The sequence below is a fragment of the Centrocercus urophasianus genome, unplaced genomic scaffold, assembly GCF_019232065.1.
Source record: "Centrocercus urophasianus isolate 14NV4802_14NV808 unplaced genomic scaffold, USGS_Curo_1.0 seq_30, whole genome shotgun sequence".
In the NCBI taxonomy this organism is placed as follows: domain Eukaryota; kingdom Metazoa; phylum Chordata; class Aves; order Galliformes; family Phasianidae; genus Centrocercus; species Centrocercus urophasianus.
The window spans coordinates 976,057-1,002,062 of record NW_024884867.1 but is presented as its reverse complement, the minus strand read 5'-3'; the positions used below and the strand labels follow the sequence as shown (position 1 = coordinate 1,002,062).

At 42.9% G+C, this 26,006-nt stretch overlaps 1 protein-coding gene across 1 annotated transcript in view; it reads left to right on the top strand.

Annotated features, from left to right (window-relative positions):
• Positions 1-26,006, top strand: part of MED13L (mediator complex subunit 13L) — a 179,213-nt gene that overhangs the window by 6,000 nt on the left and 147,207 nt on the right. Inside the window, exon 2 of the mRNA XM_042829053.1 lies at positions 10,811-11,048. Coding sequence (XP_042684987.1) covers positions 10,811-11,048 — 238 coding nt within the window. The remainder of the gene's footprint in view (positions 1-10,810; positions 11,049-26,006) is intronic.

The following is a 26,006-nucleotide window of genomic DNA, read 5'->3' as shown; positions in this document are numbered from 1 at the left end:
GGAATCGCAATAATGTGTATGGAAATGTGATTTGAGTGCTTGGTGGCATTCTCTCCTTTGTTTCTTTGAAACAGGAAGTTTTATGGTGATGCTGCTACATAATGTGCCTCTAGGCAATATTTACATCAACGAGGTCAAACATGCAAATACCTCGTCCCTGTGCTAAGAATTAGATTTAATCATACAAAACTGGAGATAAATGGACAGTCCTCACCAGTTAAGGCATTTATTTAAATTAAGACACATTTCTATATCACTTTTCATAGGAACTTTCCTCTGCTTTCTTTTATCAGCCCCTGTGGCAGTGCTGTGTACTGCTCTTAGCTTTCTATGACAAGTCAAAACCATTATAGGAAGAAGGAGCGCTTTTCCCCCCCCAGTGTTCCTTTCCCTGCCCTATTGCCCATGGCAGGACTCAGCTCCCATGTACACCTGCATCAGGCAACTCCTGTCCCCTCTTAGCCCCCCCAGCACTGCACCCCTCATTCCCTTGCCCCCCAGCGTTCAGGCAGCAGCACGGATTGAAGCTGGGTGTGAGTGGCTGTGCAGGAGAGGAGACTGAAAGCTCATTCAGTACAACTTTATTTAATTCATCCTTTAGTTTTAAGAGACTTGTGCTGCAGATGTTGCCTTGTTGACTGTTCTTACGGCTCCATGTTTGCCCACAAAATACAGTATTTTGACAGAACGGCGGATTGAGAAGAAAATTTATAGGAAACTCTTCTGTGCTACTGATCCAGGCATTGAAAACCTCCTGCCTTTTGGTAATGTATTACTGTGTGACAGTATAAAACCATGTTTTTTTTCCTCATCGGAGCCTTTGGTTTGCTAGGAAGTGCTGAGCCCGTTTTGTCCAGCTGCAGTCTCTTGCTGGTGGGTTCTTGTAAGTCTCAGCTCCTGCATGGCTGCTGTGTTCCACAACTTGTAGCTGATTCTGGGGAAGTTATAAAATCCTTTCCAGGAATGCCTTGTACTAACTGTGCCAACACCTTTGTACAGAAAACAATTTATTTGCTGACAGAGGAGGCTAATTGGTTAAGTTGCCTTATCCTGAGTTTGCCCAATGTTTCTGATGTTCAAATTTTGTCTTTAAATAACATTTTGAGCTAGTGAATTTCCAGAATTTCCTTCTGGGAGGAGGTGCTGGGTTCATGTGTGCGCAGGAGTGACAGTAAGAAAACTGGCAAAAGGAACCTGCATGACCAGTCATGTAGTGGATTTATTTGTACTTTCTATGTTAAGGAAGATTTGTATAAAAGAGTTCTTGAGAGAGGTGTGTTTTTTTTCTCCTCCTGGTTTTCCTTTTTTAAGGGGTTTTGGCAGGCAGCTCAACAAGCAGGGCTTTGCTTGGTGCTCCTGCTGGCGTTGGGGCCGTGTGGGTCGGGCTGTGGGCGCCGCTCGTGCGTGGAGCGATCCCTGAGCTGCTGTTCCCACAGCCGTGGTGCTTGGTGGTGGTGTGACAGTGTTCTGAGCTCCCGGTGCAGATTTATTTTTTTATTTTTTGCATAAAAGAAGGAAAGGAACTGCATTCCTGAACTCAGTGGGCCAAAGTTTACTCTACTTTGGTTGTTATTTCCTTTCCTCCTCCCCCTTCTTCTTTTTTTTTTTTTTTTTTTTTTTTTTAACTGCTCATGTGTTAGATTACTCTGTTTGGGAAACATCTGATAGTCCATTGTAAGACTCTGATGTTTGATATTTCCTTCCTTCAGTTAAAAATAAAAGGTTGAAGGAAGAGAGAAGAATCCTTCACTTTCATATTTGCTTGTAACTTGGCTCTCTTGCGGGTGCTGACATGCGTTCTGCTTTCTTTTTTGAATACGTTGGATAACTTCTCTGTAAGAGAGGTTTTATTTTTTAATTTGGAACATGGGCAGTTCCTTAGTGCTGGTGATGGCTTTTTGAAGGGAGCTGCAGACCTGATCATTCAGAGTGAGGGAAAGGATTCTTTGGCAGTCCGTTGCACGTGGATTTGATTTCTGTGCTGTTAGAAGCGGTGGAAAAGTGCAGTGGTGGTTTTCATTTTCTCTGTTCTCAGCTATATAATCAGAAGTTAAAACACAGTTGATTCCCCTTGTGAAGGAGCTGGTCGGTGCTCTGTGGAACTGTGGTTCTTTAGCCTGCTCTGTGTAATTGCAGCCATAGCCTGACCTGCAGAAGTTCAGGGAACACAATATTAGGGAGAAGTTACCACAAGTTCTTGTTTAAGGACGTGAACCGCTAAAGGAGAATTTTACAAGCTGTCAGAGGAGCTGGATTACACATTAGTAAGTGCCTAACCCTAGGGTTGTTCAAGTTGAAATAGGGTATTCAGTTCCTTCTGTCTCTTCTCAGAGGAGACATTTTGCTCGCAGACGTTGCGGCATACAGCAGTGTATCTGTATTTATGCTCCTTGTTCAGTTCTGATATAGGTGATTGTTTCATTTCTTCCTCTCTATTACATAAAAACACCCAAAACAGAAGCAAAACTCACCACATTTTGTTTTTGAGTGCTTTTGTCTGCTTTTATGTTTAATGTGGGTCAGTAAGTTCTCTATAGACACAGGTAGATCTTGTCCAGTAGCATCCAATGAGAACTATCTTCCTACCCATTCTGCACCTGTTTTGTTGTTGAAATGAGCTTTTCAATTTTCCTTTCTCACACTGCTGATGACTCTAGTGTGGCTGCTTGCAATTCACGGATCTGTAAGGCCCCACGGAGCAGAAGGAACAGGTGTGTGCAGGTGTGTGCCCCCTGGGTTTCAGTAGCACGCTTACTTGAGAAGATATTGCTGTCATAACTTTAGTATTTCTGACTTGAGAGCATCTTTTCAGGTAGTGGCTGAATCTCTGCCCTTTGGCCACTGGCTGGGTTTACACGTTATCCTTTCAGATCTGTCTGATAAACTTGGTGCAGCCCTTCCTGCAGAGAGGAGCTGGAGAGCCATGCTGAGAGCTGTGTGCTGAGTGCTGCTGGGTCTGCTCGGGGCTGGAGCTTTGTTAACCAAAGCCATTCACTGCACTGAGATCTTGATGGAGCCTGAAGGTTGTCTTGCACGAATTCCTTTTGTTCTGTTTTTCTTGTTTGTGTGCCTACACCCTCGATTTATGTCGTGTTTATCTATGCTGAATTTCACATGCTGGCTTGATTTCTTCCACGGTGTGCAATTTTAAGTTCTTTGCAATGGGCTCTTATCCTCCCATCTCAATTTTGTAAGCAGATTCTGTCAGTTTGCTAGTCTCCTCCTTCATTTTAGTATCTGTGGAAAATCTTGTGAAACACTTTCCTGTACACTGATTCCAGGTGTCCCCTTTTACAATAGCAAATGTGTTCTCTCCTTTTCCCTTTTGGTGGGTGTTAATCTGCAGCAGAACTTTTCTCACTTGACCTGTAGCTATTTGACTAGTAAAAATCTTCTTTAATGTTTATTAGCAATTAGTATGTGCTTTATTAGTCTTCCATTTTCACACATTTTTGCACTACAGCACAAGATCAGCAGATGCTGGGCTATAGCTGTCTGAGAGATTGGACTCCAGGAAGGTGCTGTTGCTCTTCCTGTATGTCAGTGTGTGCCTGTTTGTCTTCCTTCTGCTGCCTTATTTAGGACTTTTATTTTGGTACTTAACCCAGAAATTGTATGGCTCTTGGGATACAAATCAGCAATTTGGGCCTTTGTATCAGATTATTTTTTTATGCTTGCCACTCAGAACTTCTTTGGTAGCTCCTACATCTGCCAGAACTGCTGAAACCTGAGCATTCGTACTGGGATCCTTTTATATTTTCCACCTCAAATTCCTTCTGAGACTGCTCTGACTTGTGTTTTCTGAAACAATCCCTTAATCTTCCTAGCTGCCTCCTCTCCCTCGTACATGGGATTGTGCTGACAGCTGGGAGACAGAAAAAACCCTCCTCCCTGTCACTACTGTTTACTTCTTAAGCATGATAGCTCACTGTTGGTTTGTGGCTCTTAATAATGGTATGTGTGGATGTTTTTAGAAGTATTTTGATTTCTCTGGTCTTAAGCACTAAGATGCAGTATCTCAAATGATCCCAGGTATGAACTCCATCGGGAATCCTTCTGATAATAGGACCTTGGTTACCTGGAGGAGATAAGGGCTGGCACACTGTCACACACGGCTCTGGGACAGCTGTGTGCAGTGGGGTACAGAGAGCAGGGCTGCGTGCTGTGGGGCCAAGGTGCTGTGCTGGCCTCTGGTGCTGCATGTGGGGGCACTCAGGTGCAGTCTGGCTTTAAGAACAGGTGGGCAGAGGGGCTGACGCTTGTTTTTCTGGGATTGTTGGTGGCTGTTCTGTGTCCCTTCTCCGCTGGACTGTACCCTTGGGGCAGGGCAGGAACCAAGTCAGACGTGTTGGGTGCAAGATGAAGGAAATGGCACTCAGCTGAGTTCTGCTCTTCAGAGCACCGAGCATAACGTGGTATTCCTGTCGGCCATGTAGATGCCATTTCAGTATTGGACTATTATTTTTTTTCTGATCTGCCAGTGTTTTTCCTTTTTTTGAATTCGAAGCATGACTAGGTTTGGTACAGATCGTTGCTTATGCGGTTCTTTTCAGGCTGGTCTGCCAGTCAGTGCCCAGCAGATGCCATTCTGGACTCAGTGCAGCCCATTGAGCACAGTGCACTTCCCTTGGGAAAGGAGCAGTGGGGATGAGCCCTGCAGGAAGGATGCACAAACCTGTCCTCTCTTCCCAAATGGAAGGGGAATGGTAATAAGTAGCTTTGTAAATGGTCTGATTTTGAGAGACTGCATGGGGTGGAGGACGTTTGTTTCATTATTACTTTTTTTCTTTTTTTTTTTTTTTTTTTTTTTTTTATTTTAACTGCAAGAGTTAAAAACCCAGAAGTAAAAAAGGTGGGAGGGAATGTCTGCACACGGCTGTGTGCTGCTGCTTGGCTCCTTGCTGGAGGAGGTGCTGCTGCCCCAGTTGTTTCCTCTAGCAAAGCAGTCTCCGTTCCTCGGGGTGTACGTGTGTTTTCTTTGCCTTTGTTCTTCCTATTCACTTGACAGGGACCTAGGCAGATGTTACTAAATATTTTATTTAGGTGGGAATGGGGGATAGGAGTTGTTATCAGCGTGTGCTGTTCACCTCCCTGTAAGCACAGGTTGCTGCAGCCTTGTTTGGTCCTCCCTTCGTAGTGGGGATGACATAAATGTTATCTGGTGTTTGAATGGCTGAGTAGAGTGTGAAATGATATTTTGTTGCTGTGTGAGAATGATGTAGTGAAATGGAACACTCAGAACCAAAACAGATGGTGCTAATCTTGAATCTGTCTGCAAGATCTTATAGCATTTAATTAAAATGGTGGTGTAATTCCCATGGCACCTTTAACTACAGTTTAAATTCCTGGACTATGAACTAAGGGCTTTCTTATGCAGATTTCTCCTCCTGTGAGTAGTCCTTAGTATGAGTCTCCAGTGGCTTCAGCACAGCTACTTACTTGAATGGAGCTCTCTAAGATGCGGCTAATAAAATTGGCAAATGTATTTGAGACACTTACATTTTCTGTGTTCCAATTCAAAGCATAAATTGTAGATTAAAAACACTCGTCAAGTACAGTTTGACATAAAAGTAAGCAAAAATCAAGACTAGAGAAATGGTTTAGATTTCAGCCACCTTGAGAAGCTAGGAAATAAATCAGGATTCTGAGACACCCTGGACACCTTAGCGTCTTTCTTACAAAAAAGGATTTTCTTTCTTTATAGTCCCACAGGCTGACAGTAACTTGTTTGTAGAAGTGCCATTTAGACAGGTAGTTGAGAAGTATTTTAATGACCTTTTTTTTTCTCCTCTTTGAATCGGAGAATTGAGAGGGATGAAAATGACCTGAGCAGTGTCAGACTGAAGGCCTTTGAGGAGGTCAGGGCAGAGCTGAGGGCTGGGCTGTGTCTGCTTCTCTTCGAGGGCTTTCCCTGCCTGTTCTGTACATCTTTGTCTCCATTTCTGTATGTCCCTCCTGCTTTGGAGGCTCTGGAGTGCTGATCTCCCACACTCTGGGGCCTGAATCTGCCTTAGCTTTTTCCACCCATTTGTGCTATATGAAGCAGGAAAAAAAGCCACGTGGTTACATAACTTCATCTGAAAGCTCTGCTGTATGCTTAGCGTGCTCGAACACAAGGTTTTGCATGCCTGGTGCTTCTCTTGCTGTGTTCTGGTGCGATCTGTCCAAGCTCTGCGATAGAACAGGTGGACTTTCTTAAGTCTTCTGGGAGGTTAATTTAGAATTGGTTTATGGTTTGGACTATCCACATCTTGTGGGGAAAAAGCATTAGATGGCGATGAGCACAAGAAAGAGGTGGCAGAAGATCTGTTTTGTTTGTGTTCCATCTGCGAGGACTGCAGAAGAGGAAAATAGTCACAGTGGCTACACAGCACTAATTAAATCCTCAGGGTTGCTGGGAGCGTGCCAGAATCAAGTTGTGCCGTGTGAAATGTTGCTGGGGAATTGTGATTTTTTAGCAGCCGAAACTCTGCCAATCTGAGCACTGTGAGATCAGCGGAAGACCCTGCCTGCCTGTTGTTCTGATTTAAGCCTGAGGGGAGGGGAAGGAATCAGAGCTTAGGTTTTATCTCTACTGGGGATTTACCGAGCTGAATGCTGTCTTGGAGTTAAAATGGCTCCAGCCCTCAGCTGCTGCAGATCGGTGGAGGTGTTGTCTGTATTTAAGGCTGCAGAGTAATGGCTGCAAGAGAAGGTGCAAACTTGCTTTCTCTATCTCTTCTCCCTTGTGTATATAAGGGGTATCAGAGGGTTGAATCTTCTTAGGTCTTCTCTTTTTTTGTTCTATTTGAAGCTGTTCTGCCCTGCAGAGTGCAGTGATTAAGGCAGTCACCCACAAAAAGGGAAGCCTATGTTCTCCTGCTTTGCCAAGAGCCGTGTTGCACTCTCTGGCCATGTGAATGAAAGCATTGACATGGTTGTGTTCTCATTATTACCTGTTTCTTGGGTATGTTTCGAATGCGTTCAGCTGCCTCCATGGAGTACTGGGTTGGAATGCTGACACTTACCCAATAGCTGCCTATGGTTATATCAGAAGCAGATCTTCGGTGTCTTGGGAATTCTGTTGTTGCAAGCTGAATGTTGGAGATTTGGATGTTGTTGTTAGACAGAGGTCTGATTTCGTTGTTTCCTCACAGGCACATGCAGAACAGCCTTCTCACAAACTCTTCATTCTGTGTCCAACTGCTGTTGACAGAGAAGAATTATATATATTTTTTTAATTTGGTTGAGTTGGACGCTTTGCAGCACAACCCTCCAAAATGTTTCCTTACAAAGCAAACAGTCTTCTGCATAACGTGTGATTTACTAACAATGTTGGTTAATTGTAAGTATTCCTAAGTTCCTTCTTCTGTCCTGATTTTTAGTGTTAAGAAAATTGTAACAACTGTAATAAGCTGAAACTGCATGTGGGGGAAGATGCAAGAAACACAATAGATTGCATCACCTGGCAGGACTTTTGCTTTATGCTGCACTCATTTCTAAACAGTTGTGAGCAAAAAGCTGCACGTTCACAGTTCTGTGCTCAGACAGAAACCAGGGCTGCTGGTGTCAGTGCCTGCCTTGGGCTGCTTGAAACCTGCAGCAGCGCTGCCCTCCCTGACCCGCTCTGCTGTCCTGTCTTAGTGGTGTAGGCATTTCCCTGGCTATTTAATGAACCTGGCTTAAGGACTGATCTGAGTGGAGGGAAAAAACTGTTCAATAAATGCTTCTGATTTTTAGTCAGCTCCCCTTGGTTCTGAGTGCATGCAGACAGCAGCTCCACCGTAAAGCAGGATGGGGCGAAGCCAGGCGCAGGCTGATGGGAAGGCCAGGCCTGCTTTTGGCAGCTCTGTTCGTGTGTGCTGCCCCAAGGCGATCAGCAGCTTCTGCACAGAGTGTAATTCGTGTTCTGTGTGATGAGGGCTGTCCCTAAGGGGACCCCCTGCCGCGCTCAGCTGTGCCTTTCCCTCCTGCCCCATCTGCACTGCTGACCACGGATGTTTTTCCATTCCATCTCCAGAGCCATGGGCGGTCTGGGTTGTAACGCCCAGCTTCAGATGGAGGGCTTAGAACTAGGGCTGGTTTAAATAAGTGAATATGAAGAGCCTCAGTAAGGGTGCAGGTACCTCAGTGGTGTTAGTGTTAATAGAAAACTGCCTGCAGAGGCACAAGATGTATGCTGCCTGCTGCCATCTTCTCTTGTGTACTACTTCTGTATCTAGATTTTCTCTTGAATTCAGTTCTAATTAACAGGGGGCAAACTCTGGAGGTTCTGAAGGAGGAGTATCAGTGCTCACCTAGTACAGATTTAAACAGAGGGATACATCCAAATAAACGTGCCAGACAGGCTTCCCTGCTTTGACCAGGACATGAGATGTCTGAGATATTGCTTTAAGATGCCAGCCTCAGCACCCCCCAAAGTTCTCTCCCTTTTCTTGGGACTTGTTGCTCATGCGAGCACTCACTGCCAGCCTAACTCAGCGTGGGTCATTGGCTGTACCTCTCAGCCTGTAGGATTGCTCCCAACGTATGTTGCTGTGATGTTAAATCAGTTGCGGCTCTGGTGGCTTCTGTGCACTTTTCTTTCTAGAGATATTTCATTTCTGCTGTGGATGGATTGTGCTGGGTGCTATTCTGGGTCTCTCTGGGCGCCCAGAAGCTGTGTATGTAAGAATGTGCCCACTACTTTGGCAGCTGATCTCTGGTTATTGCTGCGCTGACCAACGTGGTGCTATCGCGTAACTTGATTTTGGTTTTGTTTTTCTGTCATCCTCCTATTTGTGTGTTCCTGGTGGATGGCAGCATAGAAACACTTAACGTGGTTTTTCCTTGGCTTCCCTGTGCTGGCACTGATCTCTGAGGCTTTGTGATCTGTGATAATATTTGCTGTGCTGTTTCAGAAACTCCACATGTTCCTTTTCTATGCTGTAGATAGGGATCCATGTAGAACAGATGTAGACATTTTGGAGAAGCATGTGTAAGTGCTTTCTTTTAGAGTATTATGTCATGTGTGAAGTATTCCAGCACTACACTGCATCCTACTGTGGAAAAAGTAGATTTTTGCCCTTGCCTTTTCCTTGTCCTCCTGCTCTCCTATTTGCTTTCTTCGTGCCAGTAGCATGGTGTGTGTGTTGTGCATATCTTCTGACCTGCTCTCCCATTGCTCTCCAGCACTTTGAGGATGGGCAGTGAAATAGGTGCGTGGACTTGAAGATGGAGAGCCTTCCATATGCGGGATGTAGCGTGGCTTTTGTAGGAGTGCTGGAGGCAGTAGCCTGAACTTCCATGTGCAGAATGAAAGAAGGAGCACTGCATGATTTGCAGTTTTTTGTTTTCTTTAGGAGTAAATGTTGGCCCCAATTTGTGTTCAAGAAACATTTAGACATTGTATTGAGGGATGTGGTTTAGTGGGAAGCATTGGTGACAAGCGGATGGTTGGACCGGATGATCTTAGAAGTCTTTTCCAACCTTGGCGATTCTGTGAATTCTGTCTACATTCTTCATCGGTATTTCTGCCCACAGAATGCTTACTGTGCAGATGTAGCTCAGTGCAGGGTCACCCCACTCCTGCAGGCAGTGCTTCCACTGCCGTGCCTTTCCTCTCCTGCCAGGCAGCAATGTGTCCTGTTGGAGGAGCAGGCTGGCTTGGAGCTCCTGCAGCTTGCTGTGTAGGCCAGCTGGCTTTTCCTGTAGGACCACTTGAGAGCTGAGCGCACCGGCTATTTCTGAAGGGTGTGAATGCTTTCAATGAAGCAGTAAAGGTAATAACAGCAGTGAGAATGTGGTAACATGGTTAAGAACTAGAATACAAGCCCACTGTGAATGTGGAGTGTGTATGTACTGCTCTTCTCCTTGGTAATGTGCTCGTGCTGGGGTGGCTGTGGGGGACGTGAGAATACTGCTTGTGCCTTGGACAGGCTCTGGGCCTGTGGTCTTGGAGGGGGGAGAGAAGTCCAATGGGCAGGAAACAGATGAACAGGTAGCACACAATGAATTCGGAAACAAGATATATGACAGCTTGGAGCCTCTGCTATTGAAAGCAAAAAGGGGAAAAAAAGATTAAAAAAATGAGGACCTGCTCTGCTATCCTGGTTCCAGGTACCAGCTTTTCCATGGTTTGAGTACTCCAGCTTCTTTCTCTTTAGCAGCTGTTTTCACTTTTCTGTGCGGTGCAATACCTGCATTCCTTCAGATTTTGCCCTCTGCAGAGTAGCTTCTTCCCCAGAAGCCTGGGCAGCCATCTTCCTGTTCTTCTTTTGTGGTTAATACAGTGCTCTCGGGTGGAGAAAAAGTAAATGGCAACAGTTCTTGCTTCACATCTGGTCACCTAAGCAAAATAAATAGCATATATATTACACTTCCAACATCACCAAGTGAAAGTAATTTCTTTGCTATTTCCTGTAAGTCCGTTGTTTTCTGACATCTCGTAGCACTTTCTGCTTATGGCTTTGATGCTTCCACTTCTGGGCTGATACCGGAATGGCTTCACCACCAACCAGCCAGAGGGCAATGGGCCTTACTTTCATCCTTGGCTTTTATTTTGTTTTTAACCTGTTGGATAACAATAAGATGACAGTAGGGCTAGAAACTCTGGAAATAAGTTTTTGTGGGAGAAACTTAAATGCAGGGATAAGCCAGGTTTCTATTCAGTACTGTTTCTAAAACTGTTTTGATTTTTTTTCTTGGCAGAGAAAGTGGAAAATAGGAGTTTTTAGCTTTGGCTGCTTAGAGCTAAATTCTAGGAATTAACAACAGAAAAGAAACAATATTATAAATATAACCAAGCTCTGAAATGAGGTGATTTAACGGCTTTTTTTTCTCCTTTCCCCAGGCTGAACTCACAGGCATCAAATGGCGTAGGTACAATTTTGAAGGTCATGGGGACTGTGGCCCTATCATCTCAGCCCCAGCGCAGGATGATCCAATTCTGCTCAGCTTCATCCGCTGCTTGCAGGCCAACTTGCTCTGTGTGTGGCGCCGAGACGTCAAACCGGATTGTAAGGAACTGTGGATATTCTGGTGGGGGGACGAACCAAACCTGGTAGATGTGATACATCGTGAGCTGCACAGTAAGTTGGTCTCTCTTTGTTTCTTGATTATTTTTTTTTTTGCTTATACCGTCTAGTGGTGAGAAAGGAGCGCTGTTGTTAAAGGCTTTAACTTGCTACCGTTCTGTCACAACTTGTGCTTTGAGAACTAAAGAGAAAAAAAACACAGCAGGTACATTTGACTTTTCCAGTGCAACTGATCTGCAGATGAAGTGCAAAATAGCACTTGAACTTAGGGGAATAATAGAACAATATCTAACATCGTTATATGACTTTTCTTGAAATCTCAGGTATGCTTAAAATTGAGTGTTATTTGAATGGCAACAAAAAAAAAATTTGGTATAAGGTAATAGTCAGTAGAGTGAAACACCTCTCCTGCAGTGTTAGGCAGACTCCATGACACCACAGGTAGGGGTTCTACAAGGCCCAAACGTGATAAAGATCATGCAACAAGAGTTGAGCGTAAATGGAAGCTGCAATAATTGTGTGTAGTAAGTAAAAGGAAGAGGAAGGTACAATAAGTGACAATGATAAGTTTATGTGACTGTAAGTTTTATTCTTGATTGTCCTTATTGACTCCAGAATGTCTAGCCATAAAATGATTGTACAAAATTAACTTCACCTGATGTAATGCATTGTGGTTTTGACTCTGCCCACTCGATCCATCCACCTTTGTCTTTTCATTAATGTATTGTTGCTGTGAGCAGACGTAGGTTGCCTGAAAACTCTTAACTTTGAAAATGTATTTTACTGGACTCCATAAACACTTTCTCTTATTCTTGTCTGAGATGAAAATGAGGAAAGTTGAGCGACCCTGGCGTAATATCAATGGTAAAACAGTAAGTTCAAGGGTCAGTACTGGAGTTATGCAATAAACTTTCATTGTTGTAGCCTATAATACTGTCTGGATGCCTGCTGATACAACTTGTGTGCCAGTTCAGATGTATACCGTATGGTGTTTGTCAAGTGTGCTTCAGCTGACTGTTATCTGCCCACCTGTGCCCCGTGGTGCTCTGGTTCTGGGTTAGATAGTATGTTCATATTCTTCTGTAACCACCTGTCTTTGGACAGTTACAGACTTCATGTTTTCATGAATACCAGGCTGTTTGATCGACAGTGCAGCCTGTGAAATCAGGTATGAAATGCTCTCTGAGTATCTTTAGGAGTGTTTCATGCAGGTAGCCATGTGATCATGTATAATTAAAGAAGTGGCTCTGAAGTGCTGCACTAAGCCATTTCACTGATGTGAATTTTTTATGAGGCTCCTGTTCTGAATGAATGCATAGATAATATTTCTGTGCACCCAGCAAAGCTTTAATAATATATGTTTTTTCTTTTTGTGAAATATAATTTACTTAATATTTCAAATGCACTGTATGGGACCTAAATACCTTCTTATTAAAGGGCAGTTTGGCAGTGGCTTCCATTTCTGTTACAGCTTGTTTGTATTGAACATTTTGGTTACAACAGTGTAATGCTGCATCCAGTGATAACTGTGGTGAAACACTGAGATGGATGAAGAGCTGAACCTGCTGGAGCAGGAGGAGATGGAGTAGAGCAAGTAGTGAGTAGTGTCACTTTGTGCTTTGACCTGGTCCAAAATATGTGAAGCATCCAGGTTGGAGCCTTCAGTGCAATAGCTTCTAAGTGGAGTTAAATCTGCAAATTGGCTGCAGGAGCCCTGTTCAGGAAGTGTTAACAGCAGTAGCATCACGTAGATGAGAGAGCTCGGGGTATTTCTTGAACACTGCAGCTAGCTGTGCAGAAAGGTATGTCTGCCCTTGCACAATAGCACTGTCATTGGTATTAATTTGTAATGTTCTCACAGATTAAAGTGAAGTAATGTCTCAGATAAAATGTAGTGGGATGTGAAAAGGTGCAAAGTTAACTTTAGAGATGGAGAAAGGAACGTTAATCATAACTCACTTGGGGGAATGGAAAATACATTATAATTGAAAGAAAGAAGAAATATTCTCCCACTAACTGTCGTGACCCCAAAGAATCTGGGAAGTAATTTTCTTTCTGCTCCCTTCCATTGCAGGCTTTGACAAAAATTCTTAATAATGTGTGTAAGTCATGTAATTGCTTTACTTTTTATTTATTGAAACTCTTGTACCCACTTACCAGGTAATAGTTCAAAGTGATGTAAATTGTAAGAAATGTTACCAATAGTGCTACTGATAGGGCTCTCTTGCTTCAGTGGCTCTTTATTGTTCAAACATCTGTATTGACAAATTATTGAACATCAGATCCTGCCAGAATGAGACATTTATGTACATTGATTCCCTGAAATATGACAAAGGACACTGTTTAATGTTTCCTGTGGCAGCAAGGCATAGGAAACAAGGTTATTTTGGCTTCTATTCAGTAGACAGCGGTACTGAAGTATTTGAAAGCTCAAATCACTTAGTTTGAAAATATAGTTTAGTTTCCTCAGCTCTTGAAAATAAAATGGACTTTTGCATGTGGGCATGCAAGCAGAAAATAAGTTGCTGAGGCACACTGATTTACTTGTCTGTCAGTTAAGCTGTGATAACAAACCATGTTTTTTACTATAGCCTTGAGATAAAGTAACGAGCAGTAGCTTTGAGTCCCATTCCTAGGGGTTGGGTTATCACTGTGGTCAGTAACTTGTTAGTTCAGCAAGCAGAGCTTTGTTTTGGGGTCGTCCTCAAATGTGTAGGAGCCAGAAATGTGGAACTGCAAATGCAATTGGAAGAACATACTCTACCCGAAACATCTCTGCTTTACAAATCCTGCTTTTATTATGTATGATCTCCAGGATACACTGGCTGTAAATAAGATCATGAATTCTTGCTGAGTATGAAGTTGTTCGCAGTTCTGCATTTGTTCTTTTTTGCCTAGGGATTGTGTTTTGCAAGTGAGTTTTTGGTTAGATGAATAAAAATGCAGCAGCAATTTGAATTCTGTGTTTATTCATTCAGGTCTAAATCAGAATTGGTTACCTGGAAAAGGCACTCACACGCTTAAGTATAAAATCATATTGCATTTAGTGCTTAAGTTAAACAAGTGAGTTGTCTAGACCAAGATTTTTTTTCAGAGACATGATTTAGTTCTGCATCTGAGCCATGTGGGTTGCCTTATCTTTGTAGCAGTCAAAATAGATAATTTTGGTGACAGCCTGCTTTTAATAAAAAGAGAATTTGAGGTAGTCATAGGGAGGACAACCTTAGAAGTTATGAACAGGACCTACTGCGAGCAATTGTTTATGCAGCAGCTTTCCAAAACTGTGTAAGTAATTAAATACTGTCCTGGGAAATTAACTAAAAGTAATGATTAGTAAAACAACTATGGATGGAGTGAAGCAGCTGGATTGGGCACTCAGCTCAGAACCAGGCATTTTTTGTGGGTGTGCCTTGCACTCAGTGCTGAGCTGCTTATTCCTGCCAGCCTCAGCTGTCGTGTTCTGTGTTGTTTATTAGGTTTAATATTGGAAGAAAAAAGGTGAGAAGTCTTTATTTTGTCCCACGTGAAAGAAGCCGGTGGGTACAGGGTCTGGTGGGGGAAAAACAGGGTGATCTCACAAGTCTGAAAAAGCTGGAGATGCTCAAACTGGAAGTGTTACTTTCCCAAGGACAAAATGCCGTTAATGATATTACTGCCTGCAGAGGCTTGGCAGGTGTTGGAGCTGCTGTTCCTTTTCACATGAATATTTTTTGTAAATTCTATGGAAGAAATAGAATGGAGAAGAGGTCATGTCTTTTTGCAGGGTTTTTTTCTTTTTTGGCAGCAAAGATGTAGATTGGCAAGTCTCTCTGCTCTCACTTGCATGACCAAATACCTTCTGGAGCACTACACAGAATTAATACTTGACTTCTGTTGAGATATACATATATATATATATATATATATATATATAATGTTACACTTGCGTTGTAAGCAGGTGATAAGTATTTCTTTGTTAGTCGCTTGCTTTCTTTTTGCTAAGAGTACTTGTGTGACATTTTGAACTCTTTGTTTGACAGTTTAGTCAATACATTTGTCATGTTCACTTTGAGTTTATGGATACGCTCAGCTTTGTCTGTTCCATCTGTGACACAGAATGCTTGAGCTGTGAGGGATCAGGCGGAGATTAGGATGTGCTTCACTACTGAGAGTACAGTTCTGGTGGCTGTAAACATGACCCCTGGGGATGGACTCTGGAATTCTGTTGGAATGTTAGGCAGCATCATGAAAACGAATAGCGAAGCCTGTTAGGCATTTGGTAGAGTGCAGTTTCCTTTAAAGAACTTTCCAATTAATAGCTTGGTTGCCTACAATATTGATTCCTGCAGGTGTTTGGAATTGCCATCACTTGTTCCTCTGTGATAGACAGTAAGTCAGGGCTGAAGCAGTGATTGAGCACCTGGTGGGAGGGCAGGGCCAACCAGGGGAGCTCAGCCGCATGCAGTGTACCTGAGTGATGGAAGGCTTGGAGCCAGGATGCAGCCCTTCCCACTCTTCATTTAAGGGTTGGCAGTAGAGGCAGTCGTATCTTGTTGGAGATCCCTGTGTACCTGAGGCCTTCCAAAGGTAAGCAGTGCTTTTCCTTCATTTCTGCATCTGAGCCTGCTGTATTTGGGCTCGTTCTCATTTGCTGTAACGGAGGAATTTGGCACCCTGCTATTGTCGTGGCACTTTCCATCCTATTATATAGCATCATACAGACAGAGCAATGGGAGGAACTGGGGGCACTGGGAGGAGCCTTTGGGCAGTTCCTGCAGGCACAGCAGTGGGCTGAGCTGTCAGTGCTGCTGTACTCGCCTTCAAAACAGGCACTCAATCTTATCAAGTCCATTCAAAGGAAATACACACAACATCAGCATTTTGCTGTCATAGTAGTATTTCTGTGATAGTAATTTTTTGAAGTTCTGGCAAAGTTGTAGTGCACTCTTTGCTTGCTCTCATTTACACCTTACTCAGACATCTTTGTCCTGTTAGGAATCCTTGCTCTGTTGGGCAGCCAGCTGTAATTGTGCTGATCAGTGATGAGCCCAAAACCACCAACTGTAGGGGGACAGTTTGTGATGCACTCATTCCCAGGTTTTGAAGTTGATTTTATCAGCAAGCATGTACAGATCAAAGATTTACCTAATTTAGAGGATTTGAGTAGATGATGTTTTCCAGTACTTATTAGGATTTAACTTTAATTTTGTATTTTTGCTTCTGCAAAAGTAGAAGAGGATATAAAAGCAGTAACACATCTCCTTTACTGTGTTTCCATCATACACTTAAGAATTCTTTCAAAGTGCTGTGATTTACTGCAGTTGTAAGGAACTGGGAGGACTCTTCAGGGAGCTACGAAATACGTTCTTCGCTGCTGTGTAGTGATAAATGTTAATTATTGAATAAGATGTTCCTGTCTGTCTGAACATATGAAGTAATGGATGAAACCAAGAGTAAGCACTACTTCCTGTGAAATGGGTATACAAATTAATAATACTGCTTTTAATGAAAGTGCTCTTCAATCTTCCGCTGTTTTATTAGCTTATAATAACTGAAAGTGGGAAAGAAGGGAGTGTTGGCTGCTGGAATTGCATTATGGCTGGCTTTGGTACTTTCCTGAAGGTACTGAGGGGTTATCTCCTTGTTTCCTGCTTTGGTGGGCTTAACAACATACACGCATGAAATACACATTACAGTGCCTTGTTTTCTGTACGCTAGAAAACAGAAACCTCATAACTATTGTCACACAGAGTATTATTTGGAGTGAGAACAGCTAAGAAGTGGAAAGGCAGTTTACTTAGAGAGAATAAAAGGGATCTCACTGGAGCTGCCTTGGAAATATTTTTGAAGGCTTTCGATTTGAAAAGCAGTTATGAATATCAAGCAGCTGAGTACCACTTATTAATAATTTGAAATTAAATCTGAAAATGGTTAATTGCCAGTTCTTGAGTTGAGAGTGGAATTAACAAGTAGGTTCATATGACAGAGAACTTTGTTGGAATATTAAGCTACTGAGAAGTCTGTTTCTGGGCTGATGATTTTCAATGCGATAAACCATTTGCATTCCCTTAATTGCCTAGCATAGACTATTTGCAGAGGCGTGAAAACAAAGTTAAAATTGGAGAAAAAAAAAAAAAAAATGTTTTGGAGAAGAAGATAGGATTTAGAAGCGAATTTATACTTTCTCTGCTTGCAGAATTGTTCTGTGACCCCTGTATTTGACACTGTTAATTGGTGTCTGGTGATCGCCAGTTGAAGTTTAGCTTAGACAAAATAAACTTTTTCTTTTAAGGAGGCATTTGAAGTGAGGTTATTATGCCATCGTTTGGGATTAAGGAATTGCTTCATGGGAAAGTGCCAACTCCTTTTATATACAAGAAATTGACAAGAGCCTTATTGTGTCTGAGCAAAATGTCTTCATTTTATTCTGTTATATTTTTTAAACAGCTATTCTTTCCGGCACCCCAACTCCTTCCCTCTCTCTGCTTTCAATTTGGTTTGTGACCACAGACGGCATGTGAGTTCTGTGAAGGAGTCAGATCCAGCTCTTCCACCTTGCTGTCAGATCATGCTTCATCCTTCTGCAGCATTTCTTCTCTCAAAACTAGCAGTGAATTGCAGTGTAGTATAGTACCAAATGAATGCATATGGCAGCCATGAATTCATTATCAGTTCTAATCCATGGCATATTACATGAGCAGTCCTCATTTTTCCTTTTCACAGTCTGCAATATCTTAAATAAGTCTTAAATGTATTGAGAATAATGAGATTACCTTGGGGCCCTGAGTAAGTTAGCCTAACGCTTCCTCCACTCCTGCTGTCCCAAGAACTAACTTCTTAAATCTTTCCATGTTTGGGAATTTGGAGGTTTTACTGTTAATTGCAAGAAATACCACAACAAGTAGCTTAAAGAACGGGTGCTGGTGATGGAAGGAAAAACCAATGAGTTCTCTATGATACCACAATTTTCTTTCCTTAGTGCTCTGGCTTCCAAAATATAACCTCCACCTGACATGGTTGCGACTGAGAAACTAATCTTTAAGTTTCACTCGCTGTTACGCAGCCCGTAACTGCTGTGTTTTGTGGAAAAGTGATTTAGCATTTCCTGTGGAACACGACCAGCTGCGTTGTGCACTGGCCAGCCCTGATTCGGGTGCAGAGCTGTCTCACTAAGGCTGGGATTCATGGGGAATAGCACACTTTCTAAGGTCGGAACGGAGTTGGTGCTGCAAATTTGTTAGTGCACGGTAAGTGCTGGCAATCCAATGCAGGATCGCAATATCTCAGAACCCGTTTCATAAAAGCTGGCCTGAGGAATTACTATGGAACTGGGGAGAGCTGTTGTATAAAATGTGCTTGGAATTAACAAGAGTGTTGGGACCGAACTGAAGTCCAACTTCTGAATGTAAATAAAATTGATGTGTTACCACAGGCAACTCAGTGAACCACGTAATTAGTTTTTTTCCACGAAAAATGAGACATTATACTGCAGCTGCAGCAAAGTAGTATGTAAAGGATTTATATTCTAGTTATATGAAAATTAAACAACCATTAAAAGATTGTATTTTTAAAAGTGCTGCCTGAGGGGGGAAAATGGAAAAATGCAATCAGTAGAATTTATTTTTCAGCAATGTACTGGGCAATATCTTTTTTTTTTTTTTTTTTTTTTTTTTTTTTGCTTCAGGGAATCTTTTTTCTTTTTGTTCCCTCCAGTGAAATGAAGTCACTTAACTGTATGAAGTAAATCTAAGTTAAGTTCTTGGAGAGAAATCTACATTAACAGAGCTCATTACTGACGTTTGTATTTTCCTGTACTGAGTAATCCTGAGAACGCTGGGTAAACTTTATTGGAAAAAAAATCACCTTTAAAAATAGATGAATTGCTGCCTTTAAAAAGAGGGGAAAAAAAAAAAAAAAAGAAAAAAAAACCAACAACAACAAAAAACCAAAACCCACCAGCCCAAAAACGTGTACTCATCCAATTCCATTATGGTAATGCAATGTATGGAATAATTAATGAACTTTTAGTGATTTATGCATGCTACTGCATTGCAGATAGAAACATAGGAACGCGACTCTTGTGAAGTTAACCCGTACTTTCTCTTGAGGGAAATATGGTTTCCATTACATAAGTTACTTACTTTAACGTTCCTATTAAAGGTTATAAATCTCAATGCAAAATTCTTCTCAAACTGGCGAGACTTGTTTCATTTTAAGTGAACTTAATTATACATGTGCACTCACTTACCTGTGGATTTGATGGTAATCTGTATTAAAGTGCACTGGATACCTGAACGTGTACATATAACAACTTTAAGGCAAGAGTTGTTGCACGGTTCAGTGTGTCAGCAATCAGCCATGAAACGTGAGAAGTAGTGTGGTGCACTGGGGGGAAGCTTTGGAACATGAGGTCTGTTTCCTGAGGTTTATTTGAAACTACAGGGCATGGTATGTCTGTGTAGTATACATCACTTCTGAAACAGCAAGCCATAAATATACAAAGCAAAAATACACTTACTTAGAAATAGAGAGAGGAGCAAATGCAAAGCAGTTGAGTTCAGTACGTGGAATAGTTGAAGAATGAGGCTGAATTCTTTGTTCCTTGCCCATGAGAGTTGTGGGTTTCAATAGGATGAGAAGTGGGTGGAGTTGTGTTGCTAGCTGAGTATTTGCTTCCTGTTGAACAACAAAAACAAACCAGAGAACTGTGGTGTGCTCATTCGTGTAGTGGCAATTAGAAGGTGAACTTCAGTGAAACAATATTAAGTTGTTTTTCAGTGCTTAACCTTTAAATAATTTGAAGGAAAAATGTGCAAAAGAGGAAAGGCACGCTGCTGAAGTGTTCTTACATTCATGTTGGTCTAAGCTGTGTGTTCTTACTGTTGCCCTCTTTCTCCTTTCTCCCACTTTTAGCTAAGCACTGCAAGGATAACTCTGAATTAAGGTACCTGTGCTCAGTTTCTCTGCTCTCAGAAGAGTGACTGTTGTGTACCTTACTGTTGTGGATTGCACTTGCCTTTGTACTCTGCTCAGGTACTGGCTGATGAGGGCACACACTGGATCTGTTTTTGTTGCAGCTCACGATGAGGTTTGGAGCATCACAGCTGTCAGCCAGCTTAGTGTGCTCCTGCCTGTCTTCTACCACCCACGGTGCTGACATACTGAGAGCACTAGTGCTTATCCTGTGCTTTGGAACTCAGGTATTCTCTTATGGCCCGCTGCCACCGTTGGGAGTAGTAAGCAGTGGATGAAAAAGCTGTGGTCTTGTAGGAACCGTTCTTGCAAGGAGACTTTAACAGTCCTTAGCTGTGCTTTCTCTTTGTGTGCTGTGTGCCAGTCTTTTCCTGGGTTTTTACTAAGCCTTAGGGAACTCTTTGCTTGTGGGATAGTTATTGGGACAAAAGGATCAAATGGAAATAGTACGAATTTGTACATTAAGTTGGTAAGTAGTAACTAATAACCAGGCTAAGTTAGCACCTCACCTTTCTGGTAGTGCAGAAAAGTCTCTCCCGTACATGGCAAATTGATGAAAACTCTTTACTTTAAAGAATAGACTTCAGTTCCACAGTGAGAAGTGTTCTGCTAAAGACCTGCCTGGGACCTTGTACATTTGAATGTTAGTCACAAACTATCTGAAAAATAAAAAAGGAGGAGAAACTAAGTGTTAAAAGTCCATAATTGATGGAGTAGAAACAAGTCTAATGGTCCTAAAATGTGGTGTTTAAGGAATTTTAGTAGTTAGGACCAAAGCTTTGAACAGGCAAAGCTTCCACAAATTCTACAGAGGGAACAAACAGAACAGAACGGCTCTGAGGAGCTGTGGGGAAATGCCTAGTTCCATGGCTGCAGTCATCCTTAATGTGACTGTGCTGTGTCTTATCTCTGCAAATAGAAATGCAAGTACATTTCTATACTTGAAAATACCGCTCAAAGGTGTAGAGCATTGGGAAGAAATAAAAAGTGGTTGGTAAGTGTCCTGACAGGAATGCTGGGGCAGTGTGTTGGTGGAATAAGGCTGATGTCATCTCATAGAGAATTAAAAAGGTGTTCTGGGCCAGTATAGAGGCTTTTGTGTCTGGGGCAGTGGGTTATTAGAAGTATACCTGGGTTACTGTGTGCAGTTGTGGTAGCTGCAATCAGCTGTGGGAATTTGGGTGGTGCAGTCTGAACAGAGCTGTTGCCTTGTGAGTCTGAGGACAAAGATACAGCTGAGCCTTTGCTGATTCTTGCAGGTGTGTTTTCACATGGAAAAGAAATTTGGGAATATGTTTCATGTAGCCTGACCTTGACAGTGCGTGGCCGCAGCGTGAGTCGATGTGCAAGATAACAGCAGTTCTGTGAGCTGGGAATGGGATCCTCCTCTCCTGGGCTTCCAAGAGCTGTGCTTGTGGCCCAGTGCATCCTTGGGGATGCACCCTGCGTGCAGCAGGGCTGGCTTGGTGAGTGCAGGGAGCACAGCAGCAAAGGAGAAAGGGGGGAAAGCTTTTCTTTGGTTGGATGGTGTCTTGTGACAAGCAGCAGAACAAAGATGAGACCGAAGGAATGCTTCTGTGTCGTTTACATGTATTGCTGACATGCAGACAGTTATACAATGGCAATGCAGCTGCACAGAAATGCTCTTTTTTGGGGAGGTGAGTGCCTTTTTCATGGAACTTTCTTTAAAAACAACTTTCTCTGACTGTGTTGAGTTGGTCTGTTTTCTCTGGAACATAATCGAGTTCATAGTGTCGAGGGAGGCTTCAAATCCTAGATCATGAGAATATCATTGTATCTTGGCTTCTATTTTTCGCTTGAAATTCTTAAAGAAATTCATATATATTCCATTGTGCTTTCTGAAGAAATGGGAAGTATGAAGATTGTTACTGTGTCTGTGGGGGAAACAGGAGAGCACATAGTCTTATGTGTTTATGGTTCTGGGAGTTGGTTGGCTCACTGCAGAATGGAAGTTCAATGAAATTTATTCTGTGCGGTGTTTTGTATCATACGTCAACAACGTTTACCAGCATCTCCTTCATAAGGCAAAATGGGGAGCCAGTGCATATTTTTTCCCATTTTTTTTTTCTGTCCTGTATGAAAATGATGTTATTTTGGATAATGTTGTGCAAATAAGTGGTGTGATTATAAAGCAAGTACAGCTTTTGTATTTGATTGGAGATCTGTGCTGCAGGTAAGCAGTGAATACCATCTTGGCCTTTGTTGCATTGGGGTAATTATGTTGCATTGGGATAATTAATGAAAAGCTTAATGTTATTCATGAATGGACCTGAGAGTTGTGCTGCTTTAAAAGGCTGCTTATCAAAAGGAATACCCCAGGGCTCTGTCTCCGGACTGGTGCTCTTCGACATCTTTATCAATGACATCGATGTAGGAATCAAGTGTACCCTCAGCAAGTTTGCTGATGACACCAAGCTGAGCGATGCGGTCGGCATGGTTGAAGGAAGGGATGCCATGCAGAGGGACCTCGACAGGCTGGAAAGGTGGGCCCGGCTGAACCTGGTGAGGTTCAACACGGCAAAGTGCAAAGTTTTGCACTTGGGCCGGAGGAATCGCAGGCATCTGTACAGACTGGAAGGAGCAGTCCTTGAAAGCAGCCCTGCAGAGAAGGACCTGGGGGTCCTGATAGATGAAAAACTTAATATGAGCCAACAGTGTGCTCTTGCGGCTCGGAGGGCAAATGGTATCCTGGGGTCCATCAAAAGAGGGGTGGGCAGCAGGGACAGGGAGGTGATTGTCCCCCTCTACTCTGCTCTTGTGAGGCCCCATCTGGAGTACTGTCCAAGTGTGGAGCCCACAGTACAAAAAAGACAGGGAGCTGTTGGAGAGGGTCCAGAGGAGGGCCACTAGGATGATCAGGGGACTGGAGCACCTCCGCTATGAGAACAGGCTGAGGGAGCTGGGCTTGTTCAGCCTGGAGAAAAGAAGGCTGCGGGATGACCTCACTGCAGCCTTTCAATACCTGAAGGGAGCCTATAGAGGGGAGGGGAGTCAACTCTTTGAAAGGGTTGATATGTGTAGGACGAGGGGAAATGGTTTGAAGTTGAGGGGGCGGAGATTGAGGTCGGACATCAGGGGGGAATTCTTTACCCAGAGAGTAGTGAAGTACTGGAACAGGCTGCCCAGAGAGGTTGTGGATGCCCCGTCCTTGGAGGTGTTCAAGGCCAGGTTGGATGGGGCCCTGGGCAGCCTGGTTTAGCATTAAAGGTGGAGGTTGGTGGCCCTGCATGTGGCAGGGGGACTGGAGATTCATGATCGTTAAGGTCCCTTCCAACCTTGGCCATTCTGTGATTCTGTGACAGAAGTTATGTATATTTGCTTGGACCCCTTGCTAAAGTGTTTACTGAAATATCATGTTTTCATTACTTGCTGGATGTGATTTTTTTGTTATGTTTTGTATAGATGGGGCCAGTGGCTCCTTATTGACATGAAAAGGATTGTACTGTTGGCTTTGCTCAAGTGTGACATCCATTGAAGGCTGTTCAGGTGTTTGTACTTGCATCTTCTGTGGTCTGGTCTAACTTCAATCTCTCAATCATTTCTAGTTAGTTTTTTTAACTAGTAATTACGATTTCCTTTCTAAACTATGTCCTTCAGGTGCACTGAAGAGGAGTGGCATTAGATTAATTCTCCCGGGGATAGTTGCTTGCTTTCAGGATGCTGAACTTTGTGTATTACCAGCCCAGAGGTAGCAGTACTGCTGGAACAAGCTGGAGAGCTGTGCAGAACTCCTCAGGTGTTGGTTCTCTTGGTGATCTGGATTTTCTTGTGCTTGACCTTTGTATTGCATTGCATGACGTCATTGGCTTCGTGTGGGGGAGCTGTATTTCTTTATAGAGATCGCAGTAATGCATATGCAGAAAGTGTATATTTGAGGAGTGAGTTTTATAATTATACAATGTTAAAAAAGATTTCAGTAAGTGAAAGGCAAAGATATGTATCGCAAGATGCTCCAAACACAGAGCAATACCTTGTTGAAGCATCTCTGCATCCTCGCTCTGTGTTGAGCTCCCTGCCCTCGGGTCTGCCTTGCCTGCTTGTGCCCAGCAGAGCTCTGTCAGAACAGAGGAGTTTGCAGTCATCTGCTTTCTTCCCATTCCTTGGGAAGCAATTTGTTCAGGAGCTAGTAAACAGATGAGGTAATGCTGGGAGCACAAAGCAGCAGTGCATCACAGAGCACTGCAGGGATTTGGTTCCTGGGAGAAACGATCCGTGGAAACGCGCAACTTGTAGGCAGCTGCCTGCTGTCCCACGTCTGTGGAGTTACTGCCAGTCCTCAGGCAGCTTGGAAAGACTGATCAGTGCCCCTCCTGAAACTAAAGCAGGCCGTACCAAGCGCTCTAGTGCTTTTCTTGGAAGCTGCAGTTAAAGCTTGGAAAGTGCAAAGAAAATGTCTTGCCTGTGAGACTGGTGCTGCTTAGTTTCAAAAGGAAAGCCCTGTAGTACTCAGCCTGGCGGCTCCTCCCTCCCTGCAGCTCCTGCCTGGGCTCTGAAAGCATCTCAGCCCTCAGAATGTGTACTATTCCCTGCGGGGAGTTTGCTTGCAGGTCCTGTCAGGGTGTGGGGCTGCTGTCTGGCTGACCCTGTGTTCTAGTGCCTTCTGAACCAAAAGGCTCAGGTTGTTTTATATTATGTAAGAGAAACATTGTAATGATTTTATTTATTGCCTGTATGAAAACAAATAATAATAATAATAATAAAAGCATCCTTTGGGAGGTAATTCTTGAGTTGAATGGGCATCTCTGTGGGTTCAGCTTTCAGTTTTTTGTTTTTACAAGTATTTCTCTTTAATTTAATTATTCCCACTAGTTCCTGTTAGTAAGGTTACCTATGCAAACCTGTGTAATTCCTCTCAAAAATGTTAAGTTTTCTTTCTGTGTCCAGTAACTGGGTGCAGTTTACTTTATCTGTTACCGTAATACACTGAATCGAAGTTGAAAATAAGTTCCTGAACTGAAAACTGGCCCGAACAAAAGATCTGTAGGAGGGCCTGGTAAATCAGGAAGGGAGAGCAGGAGAAGGGAAAGGGAAAGAAAGGCCACCTGTGTGTGCTCCCCTCCCTCAACCTCAGGAGAAGCAAATGACTTGTCAGTATTTTCGTCTGACTTCAGTGTTTAGTTTAACTGATGTGTGCTCATTACCAAGAAAGTAGAGACCTTGGATTACCCATGCATTGGAAAATCTATGGTAGCTGTTTGTTATTAAAGGTATCACTTCATATGGCTGAACCGTATATGCAAGAAACATGGTGCTGATTTAGCTGAAATAACAGGAATGGGGAAGGAGCTGCACACTGATAAGGCTGCATGATTCATTATTATGTTAGTTCAGAATCTTTTGCTGCTCAAACTGCTGAGCTGTGTAGTTTTGTACTGTCGTTTGTCTTTGTTTTAATGGGATTAAGTAATTATGTGTGCATTTTCTTTCGACTAACTAGCTTGATAAAAGCATGCAAAACTGAACAGCCTATAAATCGTCAGCTCTTCTGTTCTAGAAAAAGTGCTTTGATTGCAGTGCAGTTTTTAAATCTTGGTGCATATATTTAGATGACCTACTGAGGTGAGTAAGACTACAGAAGTAGTTTATGTAACTAATGGGCTAAGAGTCTCCCCTTGGGACTGCGATGAGGGCAAAGCAGAGCTCAGCCTGCACTAGGAACTTCTGAAATAGCAATCCCTGGGACTTCAAGTGGGGAGTAATGGATGTGTAGCCTAATGCAGTGGCATAAATGCTATTCAGCTGCTCTCCTGAACACTAGGATAATTTTCTGCTTGTATCAATCGTGTAGCATGGACACTTGTACTTCTGGTACATAACTAGTAGTTTAAACACAGATTTTACTACAGCTTTGGAAACCTGTCCTGCAGGTGTTACGATCTTCAGTAGTGCCCTGTGCTAGCACTAGCTTGATGCTCATCTGATTGTCAGGTGTTAGTTGTGCCCCAAGACTCCTACTGCTCGTTTCATGCTGGAGCAAACTTCTGTTAATTGGTGTGTGTGTGTGTGTGTGTGTGTGTGTGTGTGTGTGTGTGTGTGTGT